Source organism: Phascolarctos cinereus, unplaced genomic scaffold, assembly GCF_003287225.1.
Source record: "Phascolarctos cinereus isolate Bilbo 61053 unplaced genomic scaffold, phaCin_HiC Scaffold_2;HRSCAF=192, whole genome shotgun sequence".
Classification (NCBI taxonomy): Eukaryota; Metazoa; Chordata; class Mammalia; order Diprotodontia; family Phascolarctidae; genus Phascolarctos; species Phascolarctos cinereus.
This window is the reverse complement of record NW_027555625.1, coordinates 10,145,384-10,162,435: the sequence shown is the minus strand read 5'-3', so window position 1 is coordinate 10,162,435 and position 17,052 is coordinate 10,145,384. Positions and strand designations below refer to the sequence as shown.

The 17,052-nt window shown below is 46.7% G+C and overlaps 1 protein-coding gene across 2 annotated transcripts in view; it reads left to right on the top strand.

The window, feature by feature from the left end:
• The window catches only part of TRIB2 (tribbles pseudokinase 2), a 37,135-nt gene that overhangs the window by 3,511 nt on the left and 16,572 nt on the right, over nt 1–17,052 (top strand). For both annotated transcript variants that reach the window (XM_021007750.2, XM_021007749.2), the window contains exon 2: nt 6,406–6,698. In XM_021007750.2, coding sequence (XP_020863409.1) covers nt 6,406–6,698 — 293 coding nt within the window. The remainder of the gene's footprint in view (nt 1–6,405; nt 6,699–17,052) is intronic.

Here is a 17,052-nt window from a genome sequence, read left to right as displayed (position 1 = left end):
AGCTACCAAGACTATTAGCGTGTCATTTCCCCTATTTTTTATAGAAAGGGAAACTGAGGTGCAAGGGGAAGCAATAACTTGGCCAAGGGCACAGGCCTTGGAAGAGGTAGAAACTGTTGGAACCAGGTCTTCTGACTCCCAAGTCATTGGACATATCACTCCTGCTTTCTGGAAGGGTTTTTGATTCATCAGAATGTGTGGATTGTCTGCCCCTCCCTCCCCCCAGCTGGATCTGGAATGTTTGGGCAGGTTTTATTGCAGAGTTAGGATTTAGAGGCCTCCTCCCACCATCTTTGAGGCTCTAACCTCAGGGAAAAGATGGGGGATTTCTTCCTATCTGTCTTCTGAGTGAGCTGAGCCTTGACCCACCCCCCTTCCCCCTTAGGAGCTGGAAAGAATCTTAGAGGTCACATAATTGCTCTGAATCCTTTCAGGGGCTTACAGGATGTTGGGATCTCCACATTCACTCGGTTAGCTCCCCTGAGTGTTGAGCCCAAGAGGCAGTGTCCAGAAGTCTTGGGCCAATGGACGGCACTGGTAGCCCTAGAGATGGTCAGGTCCTATGAAGCTGAAATTTCAACCTGGCTGCCCTCCTTTTGCTGCATTTCCAAAGGGCCTTATTCATATTTTTCAGCAGAATTGGGATTGCTTTCCTGAGTGCCAGGCTCCCAAGGAAAGTTCTGTGTGAGAGTCCTTTGTTGCAAACCAGAGCTGACCACGTTGCTGGCTCAAAGCTAGAAGGAGCCTTCATGATCTTCTACCCCCACCCCTTCCAGACATTGTTGGGTTTTTTTTTTGCGAATAAGGAAGCTGAGGCTGGAGCCAGGAAGGTGCTTGCTTGTCTAAGGTAACTGAACTAAGTCCTGGCAGAGTCTGGCAGCTAGGCCCAAGCTGGCAGTCCAGGCCCTTCCCACCGTGGCAGCCTTTTCTGCTCTTCCTTTGAATTCAGTCACTCACTGCTGACTGTGTAAACCTGTGCCCTTCCGTTGCTCTGAGTCCTAACAATCCACTCAGTCTGTGACTTGTGATTGCTCAGCCTCTATGAACCCCTCACCAACTAAAGGGCTCCTTCACGCCCCCGTGAGGACAGGACTGGTGTTGCTGTTTAGCCCAAGCCGGCTGGCATGTTTTCACCTACTACCTGCTTCCAGACAATGATGCTTAGGCGAGCACAGGCTAAAGGCAGATGCAGGGCTGCTCCAGCCCAGGCTTTAAGAGGAATGCCAAGAGAAAGCCATGAACTGCCTGGAAATATCATCCCAGGAGCCTGGGCTCCTTCAAGTCGGCATTCTTTCTACCTGCTACTCTTGACTAGAGAACAAAAGCTTTTCAATACAGGTCAGCTGATTGTCACAAGGGATAGGTGTAGCAGTGATACTGATGTGGTGATGGCAGGGGACAAGTGAATTATCAACCCTGTTTAAGAGGCAGCATCAGAAAGAGGAAGGAAGGAAATAAGCATTTATTAAGTGCCTACTGTATGCCAAGCACTTTGCAAATATTATCTCATTTGATCCTCACAACAACCTTGGGAAGTAGGTGCTGTTTTTACCCCCTATTTGCATTTGAGGAAACTGAGGCAAACAGGTTAAGTGACTTGCCCAAGGTCAGACAGCTAGTATAAGTCAGAGGTCAAATTTTAATTCAGATCCTCCTGACTCTAGGACTAGTTCTCTATCTATAGCTCCATCTCATTGTCTGGATCTGGGGTCAGAGGGCCTGGGTTGGGAACTAATCTTTGTAACTTGCTCCCTGTGTTATGTTTATTGAATCACTTAACTGGGCCTCAGTTTCTCCGTTTATAAGACAAGGAGTTATGCTAGATAATATCTTAGATCTCTTCCAGCTGCAAATCTTTGATCCTTTAAGGCCTCTGTAAGAGACCACTGTCCAAGAAAGTCATTCTGAGACCAAAAATGCAGATTCTCTTAAGGGGTTCTTCTTTCTGATCTGTCATTTACTGGAGAATTACAATTCATTTCAAACACTAGATATAATTAAGGTGCTGGAAAAATAGCTAGCATCTTTATTTGTCAGGAGGTTCCCCCCCCCCCGCCCCACTCTTCTTTTTGATATAGTATTTCAGCACCGAGGGAAGCTCCTTTCACTGATACAGATTTCTAATAGTGTGTCTCAGGAATAGTTCTTGAACCCCAAACTTTCTGACTCGAAGCCCCAGCCTCTGTCTCTTATGTTATATAGTACCTCTCTAGGAAGAAATGATTAGACACTAAATAATTCACCCTTCATGAAGTGCGGAGAGCAGAAAGAGGCCTACATTTGGAACCTGGGGAAGGAAGGCCTGGTTTGTGCTGTGAGGTAGCAAGGACAGCACCCTCTTTGCTACATCCTAGGCATTTTGAGATGATACAAAAACAAGAAACAAACCAGTCTCTGTCCACAGGGAGCTTACCTTATATTAAGGGAAAACAGTAGGACTCAGAAAAATTAAATGTAAGCCTGATATAAAAAATACGGAAAGTAATTTCTGGTGGGAGGGCCTTAGCAAGTGGGATGATAAGGTCCACCTTCCTGTAGGAGGTAGTAGTTCGGCTGAGCCTTGAGGTAAGCCAGGGATTCCAAGAGGCAGAGCCTGGAATGCCTTGTGTACATAGAAGGGACTTAAGATGGCTTCTTAGAGCTGTCTCTTGTCTGAATCTATGACCCTGTGACTTCCCTCCTCTGGACCTCAGGTTCTGCCTCTATAAAACAAGTGGGTTCAGTGGCCTGAATGGTCCCTCTGGGCTCCAGCATTTAGAGAGATGTCATTGGTCACTCTCTACAATTCAAGTCCCCAAATGAAGAAACCAGACTTACCAAATGCTGGGCTGGGTTTCCTCTTTGGGGGATAGAGGGGGATTGATTGGCAATGTAAACTCATAAGTGGAGTTATTTCCCTTAATAAAAATTTGGCTCTTTCTCATTTTATGAGATGGAAGGAGCTGCTCTGTTTTTTGAACTTGTCTGTCATCTTGGACCACGACCCTTCCCTTTCCTGCTGGACTAGCCAATGCTTCCATCTTTGATTTTAGGAAATCTATCTCCTGCCAGGAGGGATTCCTGCCCTGAGGAGGAAAAACAATAGGCTGTGTTGGCCTTGTCAGATGAAAGGAAACAGCAAAGGACAGTGGAAGGGACAGCTGGGAGACGGGGCTGAGGGCTGCCTGCCAAAGTCACTCTCCCTCTATCCCCCACTTACTTTTTGACCTCATCCAGTTCCACAAACACTGATTGAGCATTTACTCTCATAACAAGAGCTGACACTTAATCTCCTAGGTTTACAGCCAACTTCACGTATTAATCATCTCTTTGCATCCTGTGAGGTCGAGGCTGTTATTGATTTTACAAATAAGACAGTTGAGGCCCTGAAAGGCCAAACTAAGGAAGATCTGAGAGGGGAGGGGGAGTCAAGCCCAGGTCCTCCTGACCTTCTGTCTGTGTGAGTGATCTTGCTAGGTCCAGAGGATTCAAGGGTAGAATCCAATAAGCATCTTCCTCATTTGTCCCCTGCCTAAGTGGCTGATCCAGGATTGGAGCCCAGCTGTGGACAGCCAGTTTTCCCATTGTCCTTGGCTGCTTTGTGACTTGGTTGTTCAGATCCTGGAGAGCCCCAGTGCCTGTGTTCTAAGGCCTCTTCCAGCTCTGGTATTACAATGGAGAGAGTCAAAGGGCCTGAGTTTGAATCCTACACCTGCTACTTACCTGGGTCATGGTAGCATGTCACCTACCTGTACGGGCCTCAGGTTTCTCATCTGTGATATAAGGATGAAAGGAACCATTGATCTATGTGGTCATTTTGACTCTAAATCTATGATCCTATAAGTCTTCTCATCCTACCCCTTCATGTGAGCTCTAGAGAAGGAAACTGAGGCTTAGAGAGACAGTGGTAACTGGCCCTAGGTCAGAGTGGCAGACGTTGGATTTGAACCCTAGGTCTTCTGGTGATCAAATTTAGTGCATTGTCTACTTCCCCATTTCATGTTCCAAGGCCCCACGTTAGCTGAATATTTCCAGAAAATCATCTCTGAAAATCACTGATTTAAAAAAAAAATAAAAAAGCATCCTGCCTCTAAGAAATAGATAGTAAATTGTTATCAAATGCAATTAGTGATGTCAAACAGATAAATGCTGGCTCCGAATTTGCTCTTCTCTAACACACCCTCTGTTGCTGGCTGGTTCCATCTGCCATGGCAGACCTGGGAGCCTTCTCCGAGGAATCTGTGAGGCTTACCCCAGTTTCTGCTGTCCCTTCCTGGGTGTTCCAGTTGACTCAGACATTTCCTAACCTTAATTGCTCCAGCCTCGGAAGCCAGAGCTCTGAGGGCACAGCTCTGAGGGCAGCACTTGGTGGTCTCCCTGTGTGATTTGTGGTCATGGGAGCGATACTGATGTGCTGTTCAGTCTTAAATTCTCGGTGGCAGCTGTGGTGGCTGGATGGCTTTCGGGAGATACATTTATTAGAGCTCATTCACCCACAGTGAAGATGTGCCGCAGCCTTACCCCCTGTACGCGAGCCGGGTGACCTTGACTTGTCCCAGAGCCTTGTTCAACCACGGATCTGATCATGGTTTCTCTATTTATTGCCTGTGTGACTTCACAAAAGTCACCTCCCCTCAATAAGCCTCAGTTTTCTCATCTGAAAAATGAGTAGATTGGTTGGACTCGGGAGTCCCTTCCAGCTGTAAATGTGTGATCTTATAACCTGGGATGAAATCCTGGCTCTGACCCTTACATCCTGTTTGACCTTAAACAAGTCATTTCACCTCTCGTTTCCTCATGAAAAATGAGGGTTTTGGATTGGATGCCTCCCACATCCCTTCTAGCTCTGAATCTATGAGCTTATTATCTATAGTCCTAGGAAATAACCTTAAAATGCCCAGAGAATTTCATTATGTATCAAGCAGGAACTCAGAGCTGACGACTGTGGTTGGTAGCTGATACACTCCCCAAGTCCTGAATGGGCATTAATTGATAATATGAAGTGCATTGTTTAGAGAAGGAGCCACGCTGCTTTCTAAGTAATGGTTCCGCCCACACTTTGTGTCTGCCTCTTTCTCCTTCACAAGCTCTCACATGAATGACATCGCTAACCTTCATTCCTGGCGCTGTTTTTCAGTCACATGGTAGATTCAAGGACTTGGAGACAATAGGCTGGGCTTCCACCACGTTTTGCAGTCTGGGTCCCTGTTAGATGGGGCTCCAATTCCTGGTGCTTTGGGGGCATTTGATTAGCTCACAAATGCCTGTGATTTACCAGCTAGTAAGAAAAAGAGACAGGAAATCACTCTGCTGTGGTTTCATTAAGGCAGTTGGGCCTGGAATTCCCTGCTTTCCTGTCTCTCTACCTGTTGAGATCCTACCCATTTTTAAAGATCCAGCTTCAATGATATCTCCTCATAAAACCTTCTACCATCCCCCACTCCCTAAAAATAAACGGCATTGATTTCTTGTGCCTCAGAACTCTTACAGCCAGCCTTTGTATGTCTCAGACATATTCTGTGGATTCTGGCTATTTGTACATAGGTCTTCCTCTCCTGCTATACTGAAACCTTCTTGGGCCTTCCTCATCTTACTAACCCTTCCATATCTAGCTCAGGGCTTTGCACGAGGGAGTCACTGTCTAACTGTTTTAAGGAAATGAATTGTCTAGAAAATGTAATTGGATCTAAGAGATACAAGATCACACTTGTGGTCCTGGCCCCCATGCTTAACTCAGGGTGAACTTAGCCCAGCTATTTCTCTACTTCTCTGGGCATTGGTCTCATTCTTTATAAAATGAGGGGGTCAGACTATACATTTGTGATGTGCCAACCAGAGCCAACATCCTACATATCTGTGATGCCCCATCTAATGCCAACATCCTACATATCTGTGATGCCCCATCCAATGCCAACATCCTACATATCTGTGAAGCCCCATCCAATGCCAACATTCTACATATGTGTGATGCCCCATCCCATGCCAACATTCTTTGTTTGGTTTTAGTGTGTTTCCCAAGGTTGTTCCTAGTTAGAACATTTTTTGGTGTGTCTAAGGTCCTTCCCCACTCTGATGTTCTGTGTTCAAAGAGTGTGCCAGCTCTAACATTCTGTTTTTTATGTTCTTGGGTCTCTCCTCAGCTTTGACATTCTGTGTTGTAAGGTGCTACTGTCTGTTCTCTGTTCTAAGATCCCTCTCAGCTCAGATATTCCATGTTCTAAAGTTTCCCATCCCAACTCAGATATTCTCTGGTATGTCCTTTAGGGATCCTTCTGGTCCTGTTAGTTTCTGTTCCCTGTTTTCAGAGTCCTCACATGTCAGATATTTTGTGTTGTAAGGTCCCTTCCTGCTCTGACATTCTTTCTTTGAGCCAGCCAGCTCAGCCAGGCCCTGACCCTCTGCAATCCTGCTTCTGCTTCTCCTCAGGTGTTTGATGTCAGCTGCTATCAGGAGTCTCTGGCTCCCTGCTTCTGCCTACCTGCGCACAACAACATCAACCAGATCACCGAAATCCTTCTTGGGGAGACCAAGGCATATGTTTTCTTTGAACGGAGCTATGGGGACATGCATTCCTTTGTGCGAACCTGCAAGAAGCTAAAGGAGGAGGAAGCAGCCAAACTGTTCTATCAGATTGCATCTGCTGTAGCTCACTGTCATGATGGGGGACTGGTCCTTCGGGACCTCAAGCTTCGAAAGTTCATCTTCAAGGACGAGGAAAGGTAAGGTGTTCCCTGCTTCCTCATTCTTACCATGGTGGCCTGGGGCAAGGTTGCTTTTCTAGTGGAGGTGTTGTGGAGATGTATGAGAAATTTGGTAGGGTGCATTCTCTGAGAGGCAGCTAGGTAATATATTGGAGAGAGTGCTGGGCTTGGGGTCAGGAAGACCTGGATTTGAATCTTGCCTCGGGACCTTACCAGCTATGTGACTCAGTTTCCTCCTCTGTAAAAGAAGGGGGTTCATCTTAATGCTTCTTAGGTCCCTTCCAACTCTAAATCTCTGCTTCCACAAAGACAGTGTCTTCAGATTTCAACAAAAGCCTAAAAGATGAGAAAGCCAAAAGAATATGCATCCTTTTTCTATGGCTACAACTCATTGTATTTGGATAATAATAATAGAAGCAGGGATAGGTACCAGATGTCTGATTCCTTGGGTATGAGAAACTCCCAAGTGAGTAAACACCTTCTACTGGTGCACTTTCAAAAGGAGGTGAACACATTGAGACTGAGAAAGGGCTTGTTTCAGGTTGCACACACAGCAGATGAGTAGCAGAGTGTGGATTGGAAACCAGGCCCTCTGAGGCTAAATCCTAGGATTTCACTACTGGGCAAATCCAAATCTTTATATTATTTCCTTTTAGTCAGCACATCTAGGTCATCTCCATTTCTGTCCCTAAACATCTGTGTGACCTTGGAAAATGCTTTCTTTTTTCTGTACTTCACTTTCCTTATCTGTAAAATGAAGAGCTTAGACTCGCTAGATGGTTGCTGAGGCTGCTGTTAAGATTTCAAGTAAACTGAAATGTGGCTTACCTAGAGTTCAGCAGGGCTCACACTTCACCTTTGGTTCTTCTCTCAATTAAATTTAAAGAAAAAAATGTTTATCTGCTTGAAAAATCATCGAATTAAGAGTAGGAAGGAACAGGGACCTCAAAGATGATGTAATACAAGAGTTCTTTACCTTATTGGTGTCCTAGACCCCAGACCCCTTCTCAGAATAATGATTTTAAATGCACACAATAAAATACAGAGTTTGACAAAGGCAACCAATTACATTGAAATTGCTATAAAGTCATAAAAACAGAAGTTTGTGGGCCCCAAATTAGGAATCCCTGATTTAATCCAATACCTCATTTTGGAGGGTATAGATTAGATCCTGAAGGCCCTCAAGGTCCTACGTGTTCTAACTCTGGGTACTAGGGATTTTAGTCCCAGAATTTAGCTCCAAAACAAGCCAGTAATCAATGAAGAAGTATTTGTTAAATCCTTCCCATGGGCCATGCAGAGTAGCTGCAGGATCTTGGGCTGATGGAATCCCGTCTGTGGCCTCCTCTGTAATTCTGTGTTTTGTGCACCAAGGTCTTATGCGCTTTCTACTTCTCCATACACCAACAGACCTGGATGTTCATCCTAGTTCCATGACCTGTGACAAATCACACACCACTGTAGGTGTCTCTGTCCTTAAGACTATCACTCTTTCAGATCCCCCACAAGTCATGGCAAAGAAGCACCGATGTGGGTTCTGGGTGTCTGGGTGTGTTGTGTGCTGTACCTGCCTTCCTGCAATGGGGGCTATGGCTCTGGAAGGAGATCAGAGATGTTGGAATAGGGTGGGGCCGTGGCCATTCAGATGAACTCACCAGTACCTTCGGAATTCCAGGAGGTGTTTCATCTCCAAAATGAGAATGAAGCAGGATTTTAGGGGCTTGGGGACTATAAAGGTAAGGATGGTGAGATTCTCTGGGGGTCAGCACCAGCAAATGGTGAAGCAATATCTAGGATTCCAGGCTTTGGATCAATTTCGTTTTATTGGAGAAAGGCAAAGAGTGGATTTTATGCTGTACCTTTTCAGTTCCCGCAGCCAGGCTGGTTCCTAGAGATCTTGGATGAGTGGATAGATGAGGTGAATCACTAATGGGGCCATGGGGACTGGGAAGGGCTTTTTCTGCTTGCCTCAGAAAGTTGTTAGGAGGAAGATACTTTGGGAACCTTGTGAAAATGTGAGCAGTTATTTACCGTCCACACGGTATCTGGAGCACCTGGTTTGGAAACCCCCTTGACTTCCTGGGCTACCGGCAGAGATGTGGTCTGGTAGTAGAGCCAAGGGATATTTCCAGGGTTTATGATTGCATTGTTCAGTAAGGACCTCAGATAGAGTGGCTTCTAGCTGAGGTGTACTGGCCTTCAGGGGTCTACAAATGACCTGAGATAAGATTGAGCTGGAAAGTCATGTCACCCAAAGGGACCCTGTACAATATCTCTGCACCCTTCCATTTAATAGAGGAGAAAACAGACCCTTCAGAGAAGTCCTGGGGTCACTGAATTAGAACCAGAAGGGACCTTCAAGGTGATCTAGCCCAGTCCACCCTTCGGCTTCTTCAAGTGTGGAACCCGGGGCCTACACAGGTTCAAGGCCTTAGCCACGTCACTGCTAGTGATCAAGCCAGGATGAAAACCTGGATCTTTGTGCATCTCCTTCCTGTGCCCTTTCCGTGGCACTGCCTGAGATGGGGCCTAGCTTTTCACTGGGTGCCAGGAATTGAGACAGAGGAGATCTGTTGGATGGGGAGTAGCTGGCTTAGGTCCTAACAGGGAAGACAATGTAAACACAGGAAGTGGTGACAAAGAGAAACACACTCCCTGATGTAGGCAGTCTGCATGCTTCTCTCACACTCCTCCTCTTCCGCCCACCCCCAACACCCTGCCCGGCCCTCCAGGGAATCCTGTACTAGAGTGTCCCTAGGGTGGCAGCTTCTCCTGATTCATCCCTCCTCCAGGAAAAGGCACACATTCCTTGTGACACCCAGAGTCCTGGAGTGGAGTATATATCCCAAGTGGGAGGGTACCTCAGAGCATGGAATGTCAAAGCTTGGCAGGATCCTTGGAGTCTAGAATTAGCAGCACTGGGCAGAAACCTGGAACATGGAATGTCAGAGCTGGGAGGGACCTTCGAGATGACAGAAGAGGATATGGCTTAGAGGGGACCCAAGTTCATGCATTGAGTTAGCAGCCATCCTCTTTTCATGTACCTTTTACAGACCCCTGAAGAGATAACCCACTGCCCCTCCCACCCCCACTCCAAGTGGCTCTCCTTTATGTCTGGTAATGCAGTGGCCTGCTATTGGGAGTTTGGCTGAGGGGACAGGTGCTCTGGGCCCAGGTCTTGTGCACCTCAGCTGGGTGGAGGCAGGACCACGGTCTGGGGATTGGCAAAATGGATCCTCAGAATTTTTTATTTATCCCGGCTCTTTCCCCCCACACTAAACCTGGGCTGTGAGTTGAGTTGACAGTTGGCTGTGACTTCAGAAGAGTTCACGTAGCTGAGGAATGCATTCTATCTTTCCATCGTGGTGTGTCCCTGGACCCCAGCAGGACTCCCAATTACAATTTCATGTGTCATAGCATTGGCTGATGTGGGTCAGACATCTGGCCAGCCTCCTTCTGACAGCCAAGTACAGGGCCAGTGTGTTGTGATGGAAGGAAAAGAAGTGCTTGGAGTCAGCAGTCTGAGTACTGCACCTGACTCTACTTTTAATTAGAGAGAGACAGAGACATAGAGACAGAGACAGGGAGAGAGACACAGACAGACGCAGAGTGAGAGAGAGAGAGAGAGAGAGACAGAGAGACAGAGAAAGAGAGCAGCTAGGTGGTGCAGTCAGATAGAGTGCCAGACCTGGAGTCAAAAAGACCTGAGTTCAAATTCCACCTCACACACTTATTAGCCGTGTGACTTTGTCTGCCTCAGTTTCCTCAACTATAAAATGAAGATAATAATAGTACCTATTCTCCAGGGTTATTGTGGGGGTCAAAGGAGATACTAATTGTAAAGTGCCTGTAAATATTGGTTATTATTATTAATAATATAGATGATATGTAAGTGGAGCTAGAGATCAAGAGACAAACAGGATAGATGGATGTTAGAGAGGCAGATGAAAACTGGCTAGCTAGATTGATGGACAGAGGGAGGGATGGATTGATGGAGGGATAGATGTAAAGCTAGATATAGCCATGATTTTGAGGACTTATTCTGGGCCAGGCTCTGTGTAGCACACTGGAGATAAAAATACAAGCCAAAGGAAAGCTAGTCCCTGCCCTCCAGGAGCTGACATTTTAATGGAGGATGACAGCAAACAGAATATGGGAAGGTAAGGGGGCCACATGTGGGGATGTCCAGATGGTCAGAAAGGGAACCCAGAGAGGAGTGAGCCTGGCGTGCTTGGACACTTCCTCATTGGAGGCTCCAGAGGGGAAGAGGAGGTAGAGGCATCTTCTAGGCGAAGCAGGCTGCCTGTTCTCCTGTGGACCAGAACCTCTTCTAGTCTGAAGGAGCTGTGGGAGCTGAACTTGGAGAAGAAAAGGCTCAGGGGAACACATGATTGTTTTCTTCAAATATCTGAATGGATAGCATAGGGAGGGGAGAAGGGCAGGGAACACACATTCGATAAGCTCCTACTATGTGCCAGGCATGGTACTAAGCACTTTACAAAAGATACAACAATCCTTACAATGATCCTGCGAAGTAGATGCTGAAATCCCTATTTTTCAGATGAGAAAGCTGAGAAGTGAAATGCCTAGGGTCACATAGCTAGGAAGTATCTGAGTCCAGATTTGAATTCAGACCTCCTAGATTCCAAAGTCAGTACTGTACCTGTTGGTCACCTAGCTACCTCAAGAGGGTTGAGGCTTGTTGGGCTTGGCCCCCCAGGAGCAAAGAGGCTGATTTGGGCTGTTATGAGGGTGGAGAGTGAGGAGGAGGAAACCTCCTGACAAGGAGGGTTCCTAGCAGGGGAAGCAGCCAGTCCAAAAGGTGATTCCTGTTCCTGGGATGTCTCTGAGCACAGGCTGGATGACAGGGATTCCTCTGGCACAAGATGCAACGGCCACAGAGGTGGCTTCCACCTTTCAGATTCTTTGATTCTGTGCCCATGAGCTCCAGGGGAAATGATGTCTGACAGCGACAAGGCGCTCAAAGTCCAGAGCCTTGGTAGACATTGTCTTGTTGCAGGGTGGGGAATGGGTCTCACAGGACAGGTTTAAGTCTCATCCCCATTTAACAGATGAGGGAACTAAACCTTAGAAAAGGTAAGTGCCTTACCCAGAGTCAGGCAGCTGGTTTATGCTAGAGGTAGGATTTGAACTGAGCTCTCTTCCACCTTCTAGTCTAGTATTTTGTCCTTGCACAGTGCTGCCATCCTGACCTTTATTTCTTTCCCAGGCAGCTGGTGGATAGAGTGCTAGGCCTCAGACAGTCGTTGTGTGACTGAGCAAGTCACTTCACCTTGTTTGCCCCAGTTTCCTCATCTGTAAAATGGTGTTACACAATAGCACCTCCCTTCCAGGATTGTAGCGAGAATCAAATAAGATGATAATTTTATAAAGTGCTTTGCATAGTGCCTGGCACACAGTAGGTGCCATATAAGTGTTGGCTATTATTATTTTTCCAGGAGCCTTCTAGAGTACTCTGTCTGGGGTGGGTGCTTTATAAGTATTTATTGAAATGAGTGTGACGGAAAATGTCACCTTGCTGGGCGCCTGCCATCCCATCAGCCCAGTGCAAATGATGTTCTGATTTTTGCTTCCTCCAGTGTGTGTTCGAGGATAAAAGATGAGAAAGGACAAGTGCAATATGTTCTCTTAACAGGAATGCCTAGCAGTCAAGTAGGTGCTTAATGAATGGATTTTGGATGAATGGGTGAATAGATGAGTAATTCAGCTGTTAGATGCTTAACATCATAAAATTGGAAGGGGCTTGATACAGTGGCCAGGCTAATTGGATCCTCTGTCCATGTGTCAGGCTGTGGCCACGTCAGGCCTCTATCCAATGTCCAGGACCCTCTGTCCGTGTGTCAGGCCTCATTCCATTGCTCAAAAACAACCTTCCACTCCCCTGGAATATCTCTAGTAAATGAGAAGCCCCTCCTTTATATGACAAGCTACCCACTATTTTGTGGGAAAGCTCTTCATTGCTAAGAAGGTGTTCTTTTTGCTTTGCTGTTATGTTGCTGTCCTATCTGTACAGGTCCATGTAAAGTCCCTGGATCATAGGGTTGGTGGGGACCTCAGAGCCTGTCTATTCCACCCTGAACCTTCCCCCACAGTAGACCCGCAAGTGGTCAGTCAGATTGGAGACCTCCAAGGAGGGGAGCCCACAGAAGCAGCCCATTTACTGTGGGAATTGCTCTTTGAGTTTTCTCATCAAATCTGCATATTTTTAACTCCTCCCCACCATTGCCCTGATTCTCTCTTCTGGTGCCCAGCAAGGCAAGGCTAATTGCTTTTGGCCTAATGCCACCCTCTGGTTCTAATCTCCCTCTCTTAAGGAACCCCTTCAATTTCTTAAAGATGACGATCATGGCCCTTGTAAAGGGAAGCATAGAGTGGAAGTGAGGCTAGGTTTGGAGTCAGGAGACATAGGTTCAGATTCTCATACTGTCCCTTGCTCTGTGTGACTTTAAGCAAGTCCCATGACCTCCTTGCACCTCAGTTTCCTGGTTTGTAAAATGAGGAGGGTAGACTTGGAGATCCTTTGTCCCTAAATCGATGGGCCTACATTCCTCTGATCTCTGCCATCTTCTTCAATCCACATTAAACATCCGCAGCTCCTTTACCTATTCCTCCCATGAAATGGTATTAAATTTCCTCTCCACCTTGGTCTTACTCTTCTGAATGGGCTCCAAGTCTTCAGTGGGGATCATATTTAGCAGGGACACTCCAAATCCTTTTCAGGAAGCTCAAAGAGGCCATGTTACTATGTTGGAATCTTGGCATTGGAGTCAGAAGGCATGGATTCGAATTCTGACTCTTTTACCTATGAGACCTTTGGCAACTCATTTCTTCTCTCTGGGTCTCAGTTTCCTGTTTTGAAAAATGGGAGGCTGGACTGTATGATCACTGAGGTCCTTTCTAGCTCTCATATTACATGATCTTGGTTCCTTTCTGCCATCTCTGTTCTAAGGAACTTTCTAGCTCTCATATTCTGTGTTCTAAGTCTGTTCCAGCTCTGCTATTTAGTGTTCTAGAAGGTCCCATCTGGCTCTGTCATTTTATGGCATGTATTGTCACTTTCCCTGGTCTGGAAACTCCTTCAAGGCAGGGATTCTGTTTTGGATTTTTTCGGGTCTCTGGCGCACTCAGGACGGCTACGCTTGTCACAGACTAAGAGCTTGATAAACACTTCTCGCCTCGTCTCTTCCAGCTCTGACACTGTGCATTCTTAGGTTCTCTCAGCTCTGATGTTCTGGGTCTCAAGGTCCCAGCTGGCCCCAATTTTAGATCACAGGAGCTTGCGTCCTCTTTTCCAAACATCTGAAAACTGACATTCAGAGCACTTTCCCTCACTGTTGTTTTGCCTAATACCTGCCTAGGGAGAATCTGCAAATGACATCTGTTCCTAGTGACCCTAATACTCGCCACTATATATAGATCCTGCAGTGGCTAATGCTGTCTTTGCTTTCCCTCTCCAGGCTAATGTGGGAAACTAATGACACTGGGGCAGCTGGGCCAGTGGAAGGCCCTGCCAATCTCGGGACAGTCTCTGTCTGAGCCCGAATCCTGATCCTCCATAAAATGCGGCCAATATTCCTTCTCAGGGAGTACTCCCTCCAGCTTTTTGAAGGGACCATGGTTTGTGTTAGAAAACAGGCATCTTGGTAGTTACCAGCTGTCATGTGCTGTCTGCAGGCCTGGACAGGAGCTGCCCAGGCATGGGCGGTTGGCCTCTTGGCGTCAGTGTTGGGAAAGTCCTCACTGGAGAACTCCTAGAACTTGCTGCTGGGCCACCCTCATGTTCTCTTTTCGCATCTGCTTACCTTCTGCTGGTCCCTAGAGCAAGCTGGCCAGTTACAAGGCTCACTGGTATCCTGAGAAGCTGGCTGCCCATAGTCAGGACCTGGCTTCAGATCCTGACATTGACAGTACAGCTGTCACTCTGCCTCTTGGGAGAATCAGTTTCCCAATCTATAAAATGGGAATGATAATACCTGTATTTTAAATTAGGAAAGCATTTTGTTACCTTGATGAATTTTAGGAATTCAACAATAGCAAATATTTTTAAGCACCTGCTATTCTGAAAGATCTGTTAATAAGCATCTATTAACCACCTAATCTGTGCCAAGCACTGAAATTCCAGGACTGATCATATACTATTGAAGTATATGAGGAATGTAAGTTACCACTCCAGCCCAGCCTCTGTCACTAGCCTGCTGGGTGACCTTAGGCAAGTCACAGCCTCTCTGGACCTAGATTTCCTCATCTGCAAAATTCAGGTCAGTTCAATTCAAGTGACAGCTCTCTGCAGAGAAAAGATGCAAGATGCTCCCTGCCCTCCTGGAGATAATATTTTAATAGAATCAATCACAGAACCTCAGCCTGGTAACAGTAAATAACAGCATTTATTCAGGACTGACTGTGTGCCAGGAATTGGAAGGAGAGTTCAGAGGCGCTAAGTCCCTCTTGACTGGATTAGAATCTCATAGGAGCAGGAGTCTAGGGTTTGAAGGCACCTGCCTTAGTTGGCCCTCCAGTCCAAATTTATCAGATGAGAGAACTGAGGTATCCTGGCATCCCAAAGGTAGTGTGTTGTGGAGGCAGGTTTTATGGCCACATTCTCTTCTTACATTTTCCCTTTCTCCAGGAGACTCATCCATCTTCAGCAGGATGAAGGTCATCCCTTTTTTTCCAAATGAGGGAGGTCAAGTTCATTGCTCCATGTCACATAGGTAATAAGTGACAAAGCCAGGAGAATATGTCTGGGTTTTGCTCCTCCCTCCCTCCTGAGGCAGCTCATTCCACTTTCACACAGCTTCGAACTTGGTCTGAGGACAGCGATTGCCCATCTACTGAGAGATCATTCTAGCCGCCTCCTCAGAAAGAGGAAGCATGAGGCCAGTCTGCTGCAAACTCTTGAGGATGACTCCATGCTGGCTCTTTTTCTAACTAACCACTGATCATCCCGTGCACAACACAGACCAGGATGTTGCCCAAAATCTAAGTCAAGTTCACTAGCCTCTAGTTGGAGGCTGTTTTCTACCTCCTCTTCTTCTTGTAAAGAAATATTTACACTTTTGTTCTTTATCGCCCTCTCCCGTTGTCTTCACCTTTCAGACACCATCGTACTGGTATAGATCAGACTTCTTTACTAAGCAATGATAAATGCATCAGAGAGATGCAAATGGAAGTGTGTTGGGAGGCCTGAAGTGGAAGGTCAGTACTAATTGAGGGAGTGCTGAGGCTGTGTCAAGGAGGAAGCCAGGTTGGAGTTGGGCTAGGGTGATTTCACAGGAGCTTAACAGCCAGAAATGGGGGAAGGGAGATTCCAAGGGGGCACCAGGGGGGGAAATGATAGGCATATACACAGGAGGTGCCAGGGGGCTGTTCTGGCCAAAGTACTGTGCCAGTGGTGGAAAATGGTGTGAAGTAAGAGTGGGACAAGAGACTTGGGTGCTGTAGCCTGTGGGGCCTTGAGACCCATGGTAAGGAGCCGGGAGCAATGAAGAAGCCCTAAAGGAAGGCCTTTGAGCAAGGGGTACATAAGGAAGACTTGTCTGGTAGTCCTGTGAAAGATGGAGAGCAGCAGGTAGAGAGGAGAGCCAGGAAGACCTGTGAGAAGGCTTGGGAGTAGTGAGGAAGCCAAGTGGAGCAGAGAGGTGCTAGGCTTGGCATCAAAGAGAAGAGTTCAAATCCTGGCTCTGGCACTTCCTAGTTTTATGAGCAAGTCACTGAGCCTCATTTTCCTCATTATCAAATCAGACCGATACTACTTGTAGCCCTTGGCTCATCGTGCTGCACGGATCGCATGCTTCCCTCCATTTGACTGCTGTTGTCATCAGAGTTGAAGTGGCTGTAAAGTGAATGCTCTGGGCTGTGCACAAGCATCAGCATCCTCTTAAGTCCTGACATTTCTGAGTCTGAGTCTGGAGAGGAACATTGTTGCTTGGTCTGTATTTCATCAGGTCATTGATCTGAAGGTCCTTCAAGCCCCATGAAATCCTGGCTTTGGCTGTTCCATCAGGCAACAAGCATTTATTAGGCACCCACTTGGGTCAGATGCTGAAACAATCTCCGCTCTCAGTGAGCTTACCTTTTAACAGGGAATGAATGCCCTGAGAAACTGGGGAACGAGAAGGAGTGAGATTACCTCCGTCTGCTGACTCTTCCTCAGCCCCCAGAATCACAGAAGCTCACTCTGGGGAACAGCTGCCCAACCTCACACCCCAAACAGGATCTCTAGCATCTTTATTAGGGAGTTATTTAGCTTATGCTTGAACCCTTGAGAGATGGGGAACTCCCTACCTACCTAGGCAGCCCACTTGATGGTTAGATAGCTCAAATTATTAAGAATTTCTTTCATAGAGCAAAA